Below are 19,105 nucleotides of genomic sequence, written 5' to 3'. Positions count from 1 at the left end.
TTTCTCAGGCTCTACTGTGCCATATGGTCAGTTCTGGGCTTTGTTGTGACCAAGGCTTTATTTAGCTATGACATTAATGTAAATAAAATGTGGATCACCTCCACATTGGATGAAAATCAATAGCGACCAAGGTATGGCTCAGACTGGTCTGGACACATACATAAACCTATATCTGTTTGCGAATAACCTGTCAACTCAACTCTATTGGTGCTTTCATCCACATGGCAACTCAGTCAGAGCTGTTTGGCTGTTTGCATTCCTCTCGTTGTTCACTGATAAACTCTGTGATCCCAGTGAAAAGCCGCATGATTATTAGCCCCTGCCTTGTTTGCAGGTGATGGCCCGAGGTCACAGGTTAATACCTCAGGTTGCAGATAAAGAAATCTAGCAGAAGCTCCCCTTAAGCTACCAACAGTGGGGGATTTCTTGTTAGTGCGGTCTGTAAAGCTCGACAGCTTTGTAGGGTTTCATCTGCAAAAACTGCACAAATACAAACTGTAGTCTGTTACTTCTGTCCACTACTGCTGGTACTATTTGAATACCACTATCCTGAAACCCAAGCTAGACTCACGAGAACTTAAGTCATCAGTATACTCTGTCAGAATTGCTTTACAGATGGTCAAATAGTGTCTGAAACATCCTCCGCCCACTCCTATAACTTGCCAAAACCAACTCTACGACAATCACGCCCACTTCTGCTCCTCACTCGAATCAAATGCTCCCCTGAAATGCTTCATTGAGACTGTTCAGTACTGTATGTTTACTAATCCTGGATGAGGTGAACACACATGCAGTTATTTATCAATGGATAGGGATGAGCTGTGGGAGCACAAAGATCTGCCTGTTTGCCCAGAGTTAATGGCTGCCTAAATCCGGGTTTATCCACAGACGCAGAAGGCTCCCTAATAAATATGCCCACGGTCCGGTGGAAATAAACAGTTTCCTCTCTGTTGCTCTGTTTTTAAACAATACTCTAAATAACCCTGTGTGTTTTGCTTTTCTCTTTGCACGCAGAGGTGGACATCGAGGGCATGGAATTCACCCCCGGCGAGGCGGACAGCGTGGACAGCATCAGTGACGTCGAGGAGGAGGACCACTACAGCCTCCAGAGCAGCTCCAGCGACACCAGCTACACAGCCACACATTCCCACAGACTGCAGCCGCACCACTGTTAGACACCGCGCGACCATCCGTCTCCCAACCAGCACCCTCACCCATGCTTTCCCACCCTCACCCTACTTTCCCTGACCGTTTGCTATCGCCAGCGCCGCCCACTACCTACAGCTGACCAGTCCACAATGGCGGTACACCCTGAACCAGTTCCTCCTTTCCTGGCCCCGGGTCTCCAGGAAGCACATGGGGCTGAAATGCCACTCAAGCCTTCCTGACCCCCCTGACCACTGACCCTACCTCACCCTACTGTATCCTGCCTGACCCTGCCCCTCCTGACACGCCCTCTCCTCTCACTGCCCTCACAACCCCCTACCTAGTGTTGCCGCAGGCTCAGAGAGAGCAGAGCAGAGTTTGTGGTTTTTTATTGGGGACTTCTGTGGTGTGGTGGACGGCTTTGACTTGTTAATCAGGATTTTGTAATGAGTCTTTTTGTGAGTGTTTGTGTGCGTGTGTCTGTTTGTGTGTGCAGGAGAGAAAAACCAAGCACGGGAGTGTAAGAGAGGTCAAAAACAAAATATAAGCTTCATGTCATCTTCATGTGGCAATAATACACAGACAAGGCTTTGCACTAAGTTTGTGATGTTAAGGGTAAAGCACTTCTGTTTGTTCTGCAATATATGCAACATTGGGACCTCGAAAGTTATTTTCAACATACAGTATCTTCCTTTTACACAATAAGATTTACAGGAGTAGCTATTGCAGATTTCCTGCTCGTTCCTGGAAACGTTTGACTGCTGAAAAATAGTCAAAGGTTAAAGGAGTAGCTTGACATTTTGGGGAACATGCGTATCCTTTTTCTTGCCGAGAGTTAGATGAGAAGATTGATACCAGTCCCATTTCTGTCCGTTCAGTATGGAGCTGGAGAAAGCAGCCAGTTAGCGTAGCTTAGCATAAAGACAATAAGGGGAAACAGATAGCCTGTTCAAAGCTGAATATCTGCTACCAGCACGTCTAAAGCTCACTCAGTTTCACCTTATATCTTCTTTGTTTAATCCATAAGAAATTCAAGTGTAAAACTGTTAACGCCCCTGTTAAATAGCGACTTATGTGTAAGATCCTGGCCCAGAAAAACTTTAACTTGACATTTTTATATTTAGCTTTTTGTACAGAATAAACGAATGAGATATGACATGAGCTGTAGAAGTGCTTGTAGGTGGATTTCTGTAGCTGTGGACAGAGCCACGCGAGCTGTCTCCCTGTTTCCAGTCTTTATGCTAAGCCAAGAAAAAATTGCTGCAGGGTGTATATTCCTATTTACATGAGAGTGGCACCAATCTTCTCATCCAACTGTTGGCAATAAGGCAATTAAGCATATTTCCCCAAATGTGGAATTATTCCATTAATTTTTCCACTTCGTACCACACTGTCAATGGGTTGCAGTGTGTTTGCAACTGCATCACCAAAGATAGGACCTTTTCAGTAGCTACTTTTGTAATAATTTCATCATCATTACCAAATGGGGCCAAAATTTTTGGCCAAAGACAAACTGAAAAAGTTACAGAGCTGTAGCAGAGAAGAAAGAATGTAAATAGATGTACAGTTACTGTCCAAACCTTCATGTCTCCCTCTGGTTGGGTTGCCTAACCACTACTCCACACTACTGACCACTACACTATACCACCCTATGGTGTGGATGGACTACTCTGTCAAGAAGAAAAAAAAAAAAAAAGGAGCTGCCTCAAAGCTAAAACTCTATTCCTTAAAGATTGATCTAAATCTTGTGTCTCAGTAGCTAATTGATGTAGCAATAAATACAAGAGGCGGGTGCTTCCTCGGAGTGTCTCAATGACTCTGGTGGACCATGATGTGTTATGGGAGACTTTTTCCTTTACCTTTTTACCCTGTAGATGGCAAGTGGGTGATTACAGAGAGTGGAGCTGCAGAATAAGGGTCAGCCTTCCTTTTTCTTTTTCACTAATGGATCCTTCTCTTTTCCCCCCCGTGTCATCTAACCAGAATTTGAATTTCTCTACAGCGCTGTTACTTTTTCAAGCCGTGTTCATGTATGTCTGGATTTTTATTTTTTTGTGTTGCTCTGATTAACAAGTCAAAGCTGTAAATGTGGAAAAGAAAAAAAAAAATTAACAGAAAAAAAAAGGGCCAGCTCTAATGATTTGTTCTCTGTAGAGGCGCTCATTTTAGCTAACTTAGAAAACTAATCACATTCAGTTGAACTTCTAATTTCTATTAAAAAAAAACTAATGATCTTATTATCGCTCTCTGCTAAATGTTATCTATTTCTGGAGCTTCTGGGCACTGCTGAAGACCAATGTAGATGAAATTCTTCTCTAACGTCTGTAACTTATGCACAATAGTCGATATTGACAGAGGAGGCACTCCTGTTGCTCTCTGACCATTTTAATAATCATTAGGCCTCACTCTTTGGCAGTCTTTAGAGCTTGGCGTCCCAACATGTCAAAAACAAAAAGGGCCGATCCACCATGGCAGGTCTGACCAAAACAATAAAAAAAAAAACTACAAAAGACTCAGAAAGAAAACAAAAAAAACTTGCATACAAAAGAAGCTACTTGTCACTAAAAGTGATACTAGCGAGTGTAGTCTATATTTCTTGTATTAAATTTTGTATTATATTTTCCTAAATGTTCTCTTGTAATGAAAAGACAAAAAAGAGTGAGTATATCTATCTATCTATCTATATATATGTTTATATATATATGGATATAGATATAGATATAGATATAGATATATATATATATGTATATATGTGTGTGTGTGTGTGTGTGTGTGTGTGTGCCTGTGTGTGTGAGAGAGAGCGAGAGACAGACAGACAGGAGTCCAGGCTTGTTGAAGGGAGAGTGGGGGCAGGGATCTGATACACTGGCCCCTCTCCCTTGGGTGACTCTCCCGCTGTCATTCTGTGCCTTGGTGGGCCTTCAACCTCCCTCCTCCTCCTCCCTCCCTCCCTAACCTGCGGTCCCTGCTCAGGTCACAATCCCCTCTCTCTTAATCGTATCCTCCCTCTTCTTCCTCTCCTCTGGCAGGGCTGAAAGCTTTGATTTCAACCCTTACCAATGCCAAAACACTTCCATGAGCAAGGAGCACGTGAAGAGAAGACCTCATTATGAATAAAGAAAAAAAAAAAAAAAAAGAAATGCCCCTTTGGTCTCTACTGAGAAGCCGCTGTTGTACTACACCCTGTCCAGGCACTTCCCACCCTCTTGACGCCCAGCCATCTGCCAGTTCCGCCTCTATCACGGAAAACAAAACAAAACGAAAACAACAAACAAACAAACAAACAAACACACACACGCACACACTGGTTAACTCCCATGGCAGCTTCCAGTCGCCCCAAATGGTCACCAATGGGGTTCAAAACTTTTAAGGCTTGAAGCGTGTTTATCTTTTTTTTTTTTTTTTTTGTCATTTTACTTTTATTGTATGTTGACTATGTGTTTGTTCAGTGGGAGTCACTGGGAGAGGAGCGATAAAAGAATAATCCAATCGATGGCAGCTTAAGGTGTTATCCTCCGCGCTCCCAGCGGTCCATCCCAAAAATAGTGTTAACCATTGATCAGGGGACCTCTTGACACACAGCAATATTACCATCTTGTGCTTTTTGAGGGAGGGTGGGCGGGCAGGGTTTTTAAGACAAGCAGGTGGTTTTGCTTTTGACTCTGTGGTGCATTCTTTTGATGACCAACTCTTCATTTTGTTTTGATGAATTTTACCTCCTATCTGCACTCTCTCCATACACTGCAGGAGGGCAAAAAAAAACAATTAACTAGCGATGAAAAAAAACAACCTTTTTTTGGAAACGCTGTTTTTTCTTTTTGTCATCGAGAGTTTACATTCATGTCAAAGGATTTGTACATGACAGTTTGTAGCAAAAATGTCCTTTTTCAGTTTGTTGGTCAAAATGAACAACTGAGTGAACCATATTAATGGAATAAGATTATTCTCTTGCACAGAACCTCCCAGTAAGAAACGCAACGGATAAAGACAGAGTGAGTGGGATGAGCTGAGGGCCAGATATGAGATTATAATTTTTCGGTGGCATCGACAAATGTACATAGCACACTCTCAGCATGAGGGGTTTTTGAGCAGTTGACTGGACTTGGTAACATTTTGTTTGAATGCTGGATGGATAGTGTTTATGGAAATCCTTTAATGATGTGCCTTCGAAAAAGTTATTTTCTTAAAAAAAAAAAAAAAAAAAAGCAGAGATTGTACCAATTAATGAAGACTGTTAAATCAGTCACAGTTGCTCTTATTTTTAACCCCTTGGAGTGGCAACAGAAGATGTTACCGCTTCCTTCCTCATGGCAAAAAAAAGGTAAACTTTTATGTCAAGAAGTTGAAGGGGCTCTTTGTTGAACTATTAAAATCAAACTGTAATTTAAGAGTCATCAGAGGGACAGGGGCTCAGTTTTAAAAACTGTTGACTTCAGAGCAACTGCAGACAAGGTTTGATATTTGCTTTCATATTGCTGTTGCACAGAGATTTACTTCAGTGTGTTGGGTTTTCTAAGAGCACAAAAGCACAGTGTGATGTTTGGGGAAGTCAGCAGGCAGAGGCACAGAGAGAGGGTGGTTGGGTTGTGGGACGGAATCAGGGCGAAGCAAAGACCAAGGACGGTCTGCACAGACAGCAGGGTCAAGGCAGAGAAGCTTGTGCTCAGAGAGGACACCCTCCTGTCCCAGAGCCTGCTGAGTAATGGTGCTTATAAAACCCACACAATGACTTCCATGAAAATTGTATTCCTGCCAAATAAATAGTCACTTTTAAACTTTCCGTGTTGAATGATTAGTAAGAGTATATGTAATTCCAGCAGAATAGCTTTAACTACCTGTAGGCTTTAGTTCAGCTTTCCGCTTTCTCTACCCAGCCTTTATGTCTTTTTCTTCTTACTTTGCATCTTTATGTATAAGGTGACACTCCAGAGTCGGAGTGCTCCACGATGGGTGTCACGCCAACATCGTGGTTCATCTTTTGTTCCCGCTGTAGAGAAGGGAGAGCTGGCTGGGATTTAGTTGAGAGGAGGATGGTGGGGAGTTTGTTTGGGCTGACACACTGTGCAGAGTAGGGAGAGTTCTGTGCCAGAGACCTGTGAATATGTTCCTTTTTAGCGGATGTGTAATATGTGTGTTTTGTGTGTGTAAGTGCGTGTACACGAGTACCTGGTGCTGGCTACATTTAGCAAACACTTGAAGGTATTCTGTATTCTCTCATTGTAATAATTAAAATGTTTTATACATAAAACCGCCAAAGCCTCATTAATGCCTATAAGATGACTTACGATACACTGTTTGGAACAACACGCCGCTTACTGAGGGGGAAACCGAGCACTGTGACAAACCTTTAACTGCCAAAAACAAAGCAGCAGGAATATGCAGATAAATATGTTCAAATGTTATGGGGCTTCCTGTTTGGTTTGTGCAGCTGTGAAACTGTGATCTGTCGTCTGGAATATTCACTAGTTTGTAAAGGTCATAGTACATCTTTTGTCACTGTTAAAGACGAGACAAATTACCTGAAGAAATCAACAAAGAGGCAGAATTTTAAACAGTAACTTGTCATATTTTAATAAAGCTTAATTTGACAAGGAGAGAAAATACAAGACAACAAACACTGGACTTATAAATGCAAAATCTGATTGAAAATGTTTTTGGATGTGTTGCAAAATATCGTCAACTGAAAGTCCAATGGATTCTGTTTTTACATATTTTTGGACATGTTGCTACCTGTTTGAAATATATCTGCGTGAACCCAATACTAGAAATGCTCAATGCCAGATGACATTTCAAAATACATCCCATGAATTATATCTGAGCCATAATTCAAGTCTTGCAGCAGAAAAATCCAGTCAATTCCATCCAAAAGGGAATGCAGTCATTGAAAAGTATATGATGCCTACCATCATCTTCATCACTAGTTCAGCTTCATGTCAAGATTGAAATGATCTATTCTAACTAATACACCTCAGTCACACAGTCACACAGTTAAAGGCTAATCACATTGCATAATGAATCTGTGCATGAAGATGAAAAAAACCACTCATTCTGTCCTTTTTGATATAAGTCACTTTGGTATCTTGTGACAGTCACCGCTCTGGTACAAGCTGTGCTGGGAATTACTAACGAGTAGCATTTACACTAAACTTTCTATTTATGTGCACAATATTAGAGAACGCATTGTGTGCTTACTGTAGTGACACATACAGAGGGCTGTGTTCGAAAGTGAGACATTTACTGCGGTCGCAAACCTAGAAAATGTCAAATGTCATAAGGAAAGGAACCTTTATACAAAAAGGTTAACTGTTTAAATAACCCCTATGTGCACACAAAATCATTAAATTAAAGTTGTAGTTCTTTCTTGCTTAAGCAAAATTAAAACTACGCAGTCAGAGCATTAGGATTTGGTCTAATGTGAACTTTAGGCTGGACCAACACCTAAAGCATAATAATAAGTTAATTGAATTGCTGATAAGTAATTGATAAACTGGTGAAATCCCAAAGTGTCAAACTGTATGAAGAATTTTAACATCGTGCAGGAACTGCACAATAAAAAGGAAAGTATACATTACTGATTATCAGTATATAATTATTCAATAGTCTTCTACAGTAGAGTACAGAAAAGTATGAAGTAAATGGCCTGGACACATTGGCCAAACTTTGCATTTACACTGAAGCAGTTACAGCATTAAAAGGAGCTGCTGGTCTGAGAGTTTACCCAAAGGCAGTGGGTTTCATACAAAGGCTCAAGACCTGACAAGACCTGAGATTTACTGAAAGCTGAGGGGGGGAAACAGAGAAGACAGACAGATGAGAGCAGAGAGGAAGAAAGAAAAGTCAGTGTAACTGTAGAGAACGGAGCTAATCCAACAGAGGTTGGTTCATACGATAGAAAAAAACCAGTGCAGAGAAAAAAAAAAAACAGCGATCGGTGAGATCCCAGCAAAAACTCAGTCTAGCTGATATGATCAAGATGCTCGAAAGGCATTGTGTTGAGTTCATGTCACCTGAACAGTGCTTCACACACGGTCCCGTCAGATGTACTGCTGGGGTTTCTGTGGGGCAGCAGCAGCTGAAGCCAGGTTCTTGGCTGCTTCTTTGGCCTTCCCTGATGCATCCTTCACCGTGTACCTGAGCAGCCACTGGGGCGTCTCTCCTGTGAGTCCAGAGAGAGACGGGCAGAAAGTGAGGACAACAATGCAGCATGTTTTCCTAAGCGGTTTTCAGACACGGAATACGCAGCACTGCTGGCTTCATCAAGCTGTCGAAGTGACGCCTTTTTGTTGTTCACGCATAGGTGTTTTTACATAAATGTTCCTTACGGCTGTGCTCGGACATGGCACGATATTTGTAGAGGGAGCCAGTGCTCGTGTGATATTTGGCACCTGGTGTGCGAGAGGAAGTGCATCACAGCTGGAAAACAGTGGTGAGCTGAAAACTATAATGATATGAACGAAATAGTTTTCTGTTCTATCATCTATAGGATGCATCAGTGATGGATTTGAAAACATGTTTCGCTGTTGAAGCCTTAACTAATGATCTTCATGACCATGTGGGACATTTGCTCCCACTTCTCCGGTGAAAGATTTTCTCACCAGTTTCATCATTTATTAGATAGAGAATTCAGCTGCCTGTTTTATAGTGTCTGACAATGCAAACATAAATGACGATATGTTAAGCTAGAACTTGTTTTTGCATTTTTCTGGATATTCATTTATTCATTGATACAGCTGGCATGAAAGACAGTTCAAAATATAAGGATTGAGGAAATTGATCTGATTATTACTGTGGTTGTACGAAGGTTTTTCTAAGCTCTTTTGCTCCAGTCGCACTGTGAGGATGAAAATATAATTTAGAGTCTGATCTGTCATAAGATGAATCTCTCTAACAATGTAAATCAGCTCATTCAGTCTTCTACATTTTATCAAACTTATTTTATTTCTTATAAGAGATGACACTTGGGTGAGAAATGTATTACAGTGACCGAAATCTGTGAAATTGTGCATTCTTGCGGCAGCTTTTACGTTAATCTGACAGAATTCAATTCAGACTTGTGCCTTGTTGAAGGTTTACGCAAATGCTATTAGGTCTGCCCTAGAAACACTGAAATCGTGACTTTAATCTAGAACGGACTTGGCCAGGATAGATGGAAAGTTGACAAAATTCAAATCATTTCAGACATCATATTTTGAAGAAGTGTTTGTTTGCTGGTTTGAACTGCCTCCCGCTGGATCCAGTACCGTGGGCTGCAGAGGCTTTTTGTGTCTGACCTCACCGCGAACCCTCAAACATGAAGTACCTCACGTGAGAACAACAACCCGAGTCACAATACAACTTAGCGGTTTCCCTAAACCGTGAAAGAGAGTCAGACAGACGTGACGAGCTGTTTCCTTCACTCTTACATGCTTTTACACAAGGATATTGGAAGAAGTGTTTTTCTTGGGAGGGCGCCTATGTGCTGGCAAGGGAGAAACCACTTCACATGTTTGGAGTCTGATAATACGTGGAGGGAGTGGATTTTGGGAATCGATGGGGGCCAAAAAACAAAAGCAAACAAATGCTTTAACTGCTTACACAGTTGATTTCTACATCATATAATGTTTCAAACAAAAAAAAAAATCTTCTGCTCCTCGTGCACGCTTTGGTGGAAGCCGACGTCAGCTCTGACTAAAATTACACTGGCTGAGAGTCGAAGCACAAGCAGCAGATTTCACTTGTAACTGTCCGACTGGTTTTAACCTGTTCCCATTTCCTCACTCGAGTTGATTTATCTGGTGATTGTTTTCTTGGCCACGTCGTCAAGTGTAGTGCAGACTGCTGCACCAACACTTGCTGAAAGTGAGAGGCAACTACTTGTGAATTCACTGCCTGTCTGAAAGCACCTAAGAAAACCAGTTTAAATCTACCTGCAAGTACTTTTATAATATCGGAAAAATCCAAGCATTCCTATAGTCTATGTTCTAATGGGGTTACCAACAGCTGCTAAAGCGACAGTGTTAATGGTGTTTTAGGTATTTATTTTCCTCTGAAGGAAATGTCTTAATACACAAGTGCTGCAGTCTTACTAATGAGGTGGGAAACGTCTCTCTGTCTGTCCATCTGTGTACTGTGGTATCTTAGGTGATTTCTCAGACACTACTGTTCTCATTTATAAACAAATTACCCATTGGTAACAGTGTTTAAGAATACAATTTGCCATACAGGGTCGCTAGAAAATAGGTTTATAGTTTATATCAATTCTGGTATCTCATGTCAACTCATCTAATAATAACTTGAAAATATTATTTTTGCAGTAGATATTGGCATTAAAAAAATAAACAGGCTGTTCAGGTACATCCAGCTCCATAAATATTAAATTGGTAAGACTAGTTTCTTTTGCACAGGGGTTCATAAAACTAGGTACCAAGATTTGCTTGGATTTCTCTCTGCAGGTCAGTGCAATAGTCTGAAGGCATAAAGGGAGAGAACGGGGCTTTTCTCAGAGGGTACATATAGTGAGTACAGTATATTGGGTTGAGTAAAAAGATTAGGATTTGCTTAGTTATAGCTTTACAGGTATAAAGCTTCCGTTAAGACTCAAGCATTGAAATTAAAGATGACCAAAGTGTAAGCCCTGACATTTGTTAATTTCACTTATGAGATTAAGACATTTCTTCATGAAAAGTCAGTGAGGAAGCCAGACAGTGATACTCCATATTATGAATTATTCTCAAATTGAAGTTCACTGTTCTCATGTGTAAAAAAAGTAGACTTTTCCCTAACTTTGTAATAGAATGAAACAATGCTGATATTTAACAACACCTTTTTTTTTTTTTTAAATTACAGGATTTTGTTCTACTAAGTTACATAAAAATTAATCTTTGCATACCTGTTTTTAGACAGGTAAACAGGAGAATAAATTATGAGTCAAGGTAACAAAAATCTGCTGGAAAAAAAAAAAAAATCAACTGTACTGGATATTTCATTGACTTTAACCCTAGTGTAACTACTGTTGCCTACTGACAGAGACAATACTGTGATAATCAGGTTGATAATGATTCTGTTCCTTCAGTCAACTCATACACTGAATCAAGCACAAACTCTCTTAATCAGCTGCGAGCCAGAATGGTGATATTGTTCAAGTGCTTTCGGAGCACATAACTGTCACTAGAAGAGCCTGAAATTTCTTAAATCACATTTCAATCAACTGCAATTTAGTTCTAGTTACATAGTATAAATAGTTAATTGTGTACCAGGCTTCTCTGAAAACTTCACTCAATGTATTTCATAGATTTCCATCAGTCTTTACTCAGGGTATTTCTAGCAGTTGACGATAGCAGCAATGCTAATTAACGGACACTTTATTCTCAGCACAGGGATCAGAAGAAGGTAAATGGTTAAAATGCATTATTTGTGGTAGCATTGTGCTTGAGAGTCGAGCTATCGTGAAGGCAGAAAAATTAAAAGCATAAAGTTTAATTCAGCATCCAGATTTGTAGACAGTAGAGTCACACAGACCCAGGTGCATTGGACGCAATAACACATAACTCCATCACACACCTGACACTTTCCCTCAACATGTCCAATCTCAGAAGAAAAGTTTTCATCGGATGCTCCAAAATATATAAAAACAGCCAAACAACCGGATAAATAACTGCTGACATCCTTCAAAGCTTTTAAAGCAAAAACACTTCAGACCATCTCTGTTCTCCATTACTTGTCATCGACTATACTGCCATTCAATGACAATATGTAGTAATATATGTGGTAAGTGATGCTATTTTGTCAAAGATTTGCATCTGCTGTGTAACATATTATTTGTTTAGTGTAAATGTAATATGTCACTTTTTCATCTCTACGTTACTGTGTTCTGGTTTTGTACTCTGATAATACAGTGCCACAGTTTGTCCTGGATTTTCACTGTATTCTACTGTTTGGGTACCGTGCTTGTAGCTGCAGGTAAAAAAAAAATAAAAATAAAAGAAAAACACAACCAAAAAAAAAATTAAAAACAATAAAATGAATTATTGATCAAATTAATATGAAAGGTAAACAATCCAACTAGAGGAATTTTCAAATAGAATTCAGCTAGGTTGTGACTAAGAAGATCAAAATTTAGAGATTGTAATTTAAAACAATGTAAGAAAAAAAAAACAACACATCAATTAGAAGAAATCTTCCTAACTACTGTGGGCAGTAGTAAAACTAGATAACCTGTTTTAATCAGACATCATTTATAGTAAGATAACATTCATTGTTGCATTTTGGGAAAAAGGAAAATACAGTTAAAACCACATTTCCTCCTATAAAAAAGGTCATGAGTAAAGTTCAGTTTTATCTCAAGAAAAAAAAAAAAAGGCACTTAGGTAAACGAAACTATGTAGGATCTACTTCTATACCAATGCTAGATTAACTTTTGAGTCACTTTTCTCAGTTTTACTACCCAGACGTTCTGTTCTCTGATGTTTTCAAGACAAATATGGTGCGTATCTGCACACACAACCACACAGGGGGAGACATTCACTACTTCAGCTGCAGAAACTACTGCGTGAGGCTCATATATGGCATCATGTGACAACTCCGGGCGAGGCCTGGGATGGCAGATGGATGCCTCACTGCTAACATACTTACCACAGCGCTCAGCCTGATGCCAATCCCTGCAGTGCCATCGACAAAGGGGCAGTGGGACAGAATCACAACAATGGGAGAATGTCCTTTCAGACAACAGTATGCTGCATTAGCACAACGCACAGTTTGCAGCACAACACAAACTTCAGTGGTCGGGATACACTGCCAAACAATCAGTACCTTTCTCATGTAATGGCCACCCCCCGAAAATACACTCACTGAAGACTAAAACTGACTTGCCGAACTTTGTTTTGTGCTGCACTGATTAAGTCAGCCAAACACTGTCTCTAAAATTTGTGACTTTTCATGGTCTGATGAAGGATAAAGGTTTTGTACATGACGAATAAAGGGTCATGATTAGAGCTGAAACGACTGGTCAACTGACAGGACCATTAATTAGGAGCTATTTTGATAATTGAGTAATAGTTAGTCAGTTTTTAAACTAAACATCTTTGTGTTTTGGACTATTTGCTGGAAAAAATAAGCAATTTGAATATGAAAACTTTGGGTTTGGTAAATTGTGATTTTTAAATTTTTTTTTTTTTTTTTTTACTATTTTCAAAAAATTTAATGCACCAAGCAAAAATTTGACTAGAAAATAATCAACAGATGAACCATTCATTTAAATGATTGTTTGTTGCAGCCTTAATTGTGATGGAGAACAAACATCCGCACCATTTGTTACTGAACATCCTTATTTTACAGACTGCACCTTTAATTAGCCTGAAGTATACTACTTTCTCTAATCAGGTATCAATGTTATTGCCCTCTTTTTGTTGTCTGACAATACCGACAACTTTAATTGTTTCGAGCTGTTTGTCACTGTAGGTGTCGTTGTTTCCCATTCCTCTGCAGTCACATGCCACTTCTAAACAGCAACAACAAGGACCTTTCGGCTGCTTCTGGTGCTTAAATTAACCTGTTCCTAAGAGAAACATGCAAGAGTACATTTCTGGCCTTAACTGACACAACTTTCCTATTCCACATAACTTACTGCTACACACTACTTAGTGACACTCGGATGGATTTTGCATACATAAGAAAGGAAAAATGTTTTACTGTGTCGGGGTCTCAGGAAATGAATGTTAAGCTCTGACTGTCTAGGAGGAGCAACTTCCGTTTTCACTGTCATTTAACTCATGAAAATACATAATGAGGATTGTTCCAGGATGTTTAGCCATGTACTGAAAGTCAAGAAAATGTTTAATTTATTTAAATAAATAAATAATATATGATAATATATAGTGTACAATGCGTAACGGTCTAATGTTTTGAGAAAAGAAGCCCTACTTCCTGAATGAGTTTTCTCCTTTCCAGAAATGGCAACAGTTAAAAATAAACTTGTTTTGTTTCCCTCTTCTCTTTTCCTTGCACTTTTCCCGTTTCTGCTGGTGAAGTTCACATACCCTGTAAGTTGGAGAGTGCGTATTCCAGCCCTTTCATGGCCTTCACCTGGTTGCTCTTTAAGCGGGCCAATCCAAACTCCTGGGAAAAGACAGAACAGGAAATGGCTTTACATGGGGGAGATGTCTGAAAAACAACCCTTATCTAACAGTCTTCTCTCTCCCTCTCTCTGGGGATATCAACACAAGCCTGGCATCTTCAACATCTAATAATAACAAGTTTAGGCTCACATATATTTGGCGCTGATTTCACTTCCCCCCTCAAATCTCCCACTTTTTTATTTTGGCATTTGTGCACAGGCACCTACTCCACTGCTGCCCATACTATGACCTACAAATCAAACTAAAGCTTTGGGAAGAGAACTCTATATTTCACTGTCTACGGCAAAAACAAATGTATCTACTTAAACTGAAGCGTAAATATGTATATATGTTTATACTCCCCAGGACAGATCCTCCAGGTAAGAGGTGATTATATATAACTGAGTGTGCTTTGCTACTATCCTACTACAATTATAACCCTATGCTGATTAATTTACTGAACGAAATCAGAAAACTTTTGACAGAAAAGAAGAACATATGAAAATCTACTGTGTATTACACTCGGAATAATTCACCATGTTGATTTAAGCACAATTTCTTACTGTCGAAAGAGGTTAAATGTACCTGAATAGGTCTGGAGAAGCCATAAACACTTGAGGATATCCATGCCTCCCGTTTCAGCTGCGTGTTGGCTGGCTGCTCCGCTGAGTCTTGGAAAACACAACGCTCTTCAACGGACTAATACGGGAGAGAGAAAAGTGACAGCAGGTTAAGGTAAAGGACAAGGCTGAGGAATTGTTTTAATTTTCACGCAGCTCAGGAACAGAAGTAAAAGAACTGAATACATTGTTTCTGTGCAGTTTTGACATACAGGTGCTTGAGGGATGATTTATAGTGAAAACACATAATGGGAGCAAATAAATCAGAATTTTCTCGTGAGCTTCTTTGTTAGGTTTAGCTTTAAGACATGAGTAAATTTTAATTAATAATATATCAGACTAAGCACAACCAATTACAGGTGGGAATATTGGGGAATTTTACAATTTGATTTGGATTAATGTAGTCATGACTGGATCCAAATAAATTCTAAATTCATAGTCTACTTGAAAATAATCTTCATCTATCTACTAATTCTAAATATCTGCAACCGCATTTATCTTTTTTTGTATTAAGAAATGTCACCATTTGTCTCAGAGCTGAAGGAGACAGCCAGTTTAGTGCCAGTTATGTTTCACACTGCAGTGGATTAAAAACATGAGTACCATCAATCCATCCTGCATTAGTGCGGTGTGTACAGCATTAAGTGTTTGAAAAAAGCACACCTTAAAGCTGCATAATGTACAAGTCATGTCAAGGTCCTTCTTCCCTGGGAGATTATTACATCTGAACTGCGTTCAAACACTCGTCTCCTTTGAAGATCAGACTGGCTGAATTAATATTTCCTCCTGCCTGCTGGGGTTAGCAGCTACACCTGACTGCACTGTGCAGTATTAGGCCATGATAAACTATAAAAATAACAGAGCAGAAGAGATTTTTTTTTAAGTAGTACTCTGATTTTTAACTGTAGAAAATAAGATTCTCTATTCTTGTGTGAAATGTTTTTTGCTTTCTCCTCCAACAACATCTAACATTGGCCACAGCCTGAGTTCACTCTTATTACTGCAGCTAGGCCAGAACTGGAGGTCTGCTGAAAATAGATTTTCAGCTGGAAGTATTTTTTTTTACCCTCAAAGAGAGTCACACAATGTGAACAAAATATGCTTCAGTCAAATGAAAATTAGAGCTTTCCAAAATGTAGGCCTAGTACACAAAGTCAGTAGGACATAGATGAAAACCTGACTACTATAGCCATACTGACTCGAAAATAAACACTTTTCAAAGACAATTGATAGGAAATTAGCTGCACTAAAGGTTAATAACAATGTCATTGAAATGTTACAATAAAAAAAACCCATAAAACCACAGAGAATCAGCTGCCTCACCATGAGAGTTGTGTGGTTAAGGTTCCAGGTGTAGGTGGTCAGGCTTCTGTTGACAGGGTCAACGACGGAGTCCTCGATGATGTACACAGACCGAGACATGCCGGTGGGGAAGAACCGCTCTGCCCAGCGAGGCAGCCGATTGGTCTTCGTCAGGAGGCGTCTGGAGACAAGATGGTGGTCCGCTGTCACCTCCCGGTACACAACGTCCTCTGTGAGAACATGGGTGCTGGTGGATTTAAAACAACAACAACAACAACAACAACAACAAAAAAAACACCGCCATGTCAGCCAGATGGTTGCTATTAACTTTCACGTTTCATATCTGTCTGTAATTCATTTCAGTTCTGTTTAAAACAGTAGTCAACTATCAAAAAAAAAAAATCAATTAAAACACAAACACAAACAAGAAAAGCATTGTCACATTTGTGAAACATTACAAATACCTCTCAAGTTTCTGACGTAGTTAGGTCAACTCATAATGCAAATAAAATAGAACCATGCAACTAAGAATGTGCTAACCTTAGTCTTACTTCCCTGATGTGTTATTTCAGTTCTCTATCTTAATCATGACTGAGGGCTTTTTTTAGTCGTAGGTACATAAATGCAAAGCAATGCATATTCAATACTTCTATAAGTTTCTTCTAATTTTAAAGTTGGATTTAAACTAACTCAGTACAAAAACAAGATTGTTGCTGGTCTACAAACACTCCAATAATTTCAATTGATCCCAAAGGTCCTCTTTTGAATTGAGATTTTGGAAATGTAAAAGGGTTTTAATAATATTTAAATTAAATTGATGCGATTTGTCATCAGAATCGCAGAGTGAAAATTTCATATTGTGACAACCCGAAACACTAAATACTAATCTGAACATGTAAACACTTTATAATAACTTCCCATCATATTTATGAGGTTGGCTGCAAATTACTGTAGCTTGTGAAATATCCCATTTGAGGCAGTTACTGAAAACAAACAAAAGTTCACAATGTAGTCTTGTTTGCCTTGGTTTTTCTGGTTACTTCTATCTAAATAAACGAGAGCAAGTATATTGTATATTCTTGTTTGCATTTCAGGAACTCCGCCCAAAAAAAAGCTAGAATATCTTGAGGGGTGTGGGGAATTTTGACATCCACCACATGCTTTACAATGAGCATCTATGTTAAAATACTGAGCATGAAAATATTACGATACCTGAATGGGTTAGGGTACCTCTGCCAGAAAGCAGAGACAACATGGTCCCACGTGCTCCTGATGTCTATGTTATTACAGAAATACTTGACCATTCTTCTCTCGCTGATGTGCAGTACGGCCTGAATCCCGAACCCTGAGGTCCCTTGCTGTGACTGTACAAAACGATGAAAACTTGGGTGCTGACTCCATCCAAAGTCTGAAACAGTCCTGCAAAAGTGAAGAGGACCATCAGTAAGAAGCACAAGAAGACTTCTTACAAATTATATATGGACTATAGAAATTCTAGATACCGAAGTTAAATTTTCGGTTTTATGTGATCACATGTTCATGTAAATGTACATAATGCTGTATATCTTTACTGTCATAAAAATTTTTGACTAGCTTATGGCAATATTGGATTTTTATGTAATTTTTGCATCAATGTGGTTACATACCTTCATTTGGTATGTATTTAATTTGCTGTATTAGGCAGAAACTGCTGTTATTTTAATCAATAAAAAGTTTCTCAAATGATTTTCAAGAAAGTCTTCTTTATCACCATATTTATCAATGTTCTAATATAAAATTACCATTATAGAGGATTTTCCTCATATTGACCACACCAGCTCCACATCCATCAATGGATGCATAAAACTACCTCTCTATATAGATGAATTTATTTCATTCCCAATACAATTGTTATTCCAGCATTCCTTACACTGCCATGCACTCTTGCACTAACTGTGTTTACATACCACAACCCTGTATATACAGTATTGTTGTCCATTGTTGTTTATACATATATCTTTTCATAACTCTTTGCCTGTACATAATAACTATTTTTATGTTTCTTTATCTTGGTTGTCTCGTGTCTATTTGTTCCTTTACAACTGGTCTTGGCACTGTGTGCAATTACGCTGACAACTATTAAAAAGTCGGAATCAAATATATTGTAACATACTTGGCCAGTGAAGTTGATTCTGCTTCAGTTCTGTGTATGTGCAGACGGGAGATTTCAAGAAAACGTTTTTTTTTTTTACTGTAGAACATAGTTGTTCCCGCTGTGTTTTATGAATTCGTCTATTTAAATTAAAGGGGTCTGTGCTGAAGCATCCTTTTAGTCTAATTAAAGTTATATGCATATATCCTTAGCGCCATATGCTATATATAATGTTTTATTCTGCGCAACAAACCATATTAGATACTTCCATGAAAGTCGTACTTCCTCCAACAGTTCAACAATAACTGACACATAGGGGATCTGATTATAGTTGGTACTTACACAGTCTGTACATATGTCACCTTGACCTACTCCTTTACAGTGAGCTATAGCTGAGCTGATGGTTTGTTCTTACCTCGTTGACTAATGTTACTGCAAACCATATGATAGTTCCCTGGACGGCCAAAAGCTACGTGGTTAGCTTTTAAAAACTAATTCAGTAGTCTGACATCTAACGCTGAGTGTCAACCGCTATATCTATAGTTGTTTTACACCTCATTCACGCCTGTACGGATTTGACAGCTAGCCTCACCATAACAATACCCCAACCTAGGTTTATCAAGTTTAGCTAACTAGCCTTAATACTTAGTAGACTGAAGTGTCAAACGCTCTTGGCTTTTAGGAAACAAGATCGTTTTTACCTGAAGTCACTGCTCATGAAATATTACGCTGATAAATGTCCGCAGAGGGCCTGCCTGTGCTGCAAATTAACCAACGTTAACTAATAACATCCATTATGCTACATGTGACAGACA

The 19,105-nt window shown here is 39.2% G+C and overlaps 2 protein-coding genes across 5 annotated transcripts in view; one reads left to right on the top strand and one right to left on the bottom strand.

Annotated features, from left to right (window-relative positions):
* Window positions 1-2,842, top strand: part of mxd4 (MAX dimerization protein 4) — a 21,978-nt gene extending 19,136 nt beyond the window's left edge. The window contains exon 6 of the mRNA XM_040145298.1: window positions 1,015-2,842. Within this exon, the coding sequence (XP_040001232.1) occupies window positions 1,015-1,175 (161 nt within the window). The 3' untranslated portion in view covers window positions 1,176-2,842. The remainder of the gene's footprint in view (window positions 1-1,014) is intronic.
* The window catches only part of LOC120799853 (PRELI domain-containing protein 1, mitochondrial-like), a 19,415-nt gene extending 310 nt beyond the window's left edge, over window positions 1-19,105 (bottom strand). For 2 of the 4 annotated variants that reach the window (XM_040145296.1, XM_040145297.1), the window contains exons 1-6: window positions 18,992-19,105; window positions 17,372-17,578; window positions 16,181-16,406; window positions 14,823-14,936; window positions 14,160-14,238; window positions 8,154-8,302 (exon numbers count right to left, since the gene is read on the bottom strand). In XM_040145296.1, the coding sequence (XP_040001230.1) occupies window positions 8,181-8,302; window positions 14,160-14,238; window positions 14,823-14,936; window positions 16,181-16,406; window positions 17,372-17,578; window positions 18,992-19,008 (765 nt within the window). In that variant the 5' untranslated portion in view covers window positions 19,009-19,105 and the 3' untranslated portion in view covers window positions 8,154-8,180. Of the gene's footprint in view, window positions 1-6,738; window positions 8,303-14,159; window positions 14,239-14,822; window positions 14,937-16,180; window positions 16,407-17,371; window positions 17,579-18,991 lie in introns of those variants that run through there. The other 2 variants (XM_040145295.1, XM_040145294.1) reach the window with 2 other exon arrangements.

This window comes from Xiphias gladius, chromosome 15, assembly GCF_016859285.1.
Source record: "Xiphias gladius isolate SHS-SW01 ecotype Sanya breed wild chromosome 15, ASM1685928v1, whole genome shotgun sequence".
NCBI lineage: Eukaryota > Metazoa > Chordata > Actinopteri > Istiophoriformes > Xiphiidae > Xiphias > Xiphias gladius.
The sequence above is the reverse complement of the archived record's forward strand: the minus strand, read 5'-3'. Positions and strand labels throughout refer to the sequence as shown.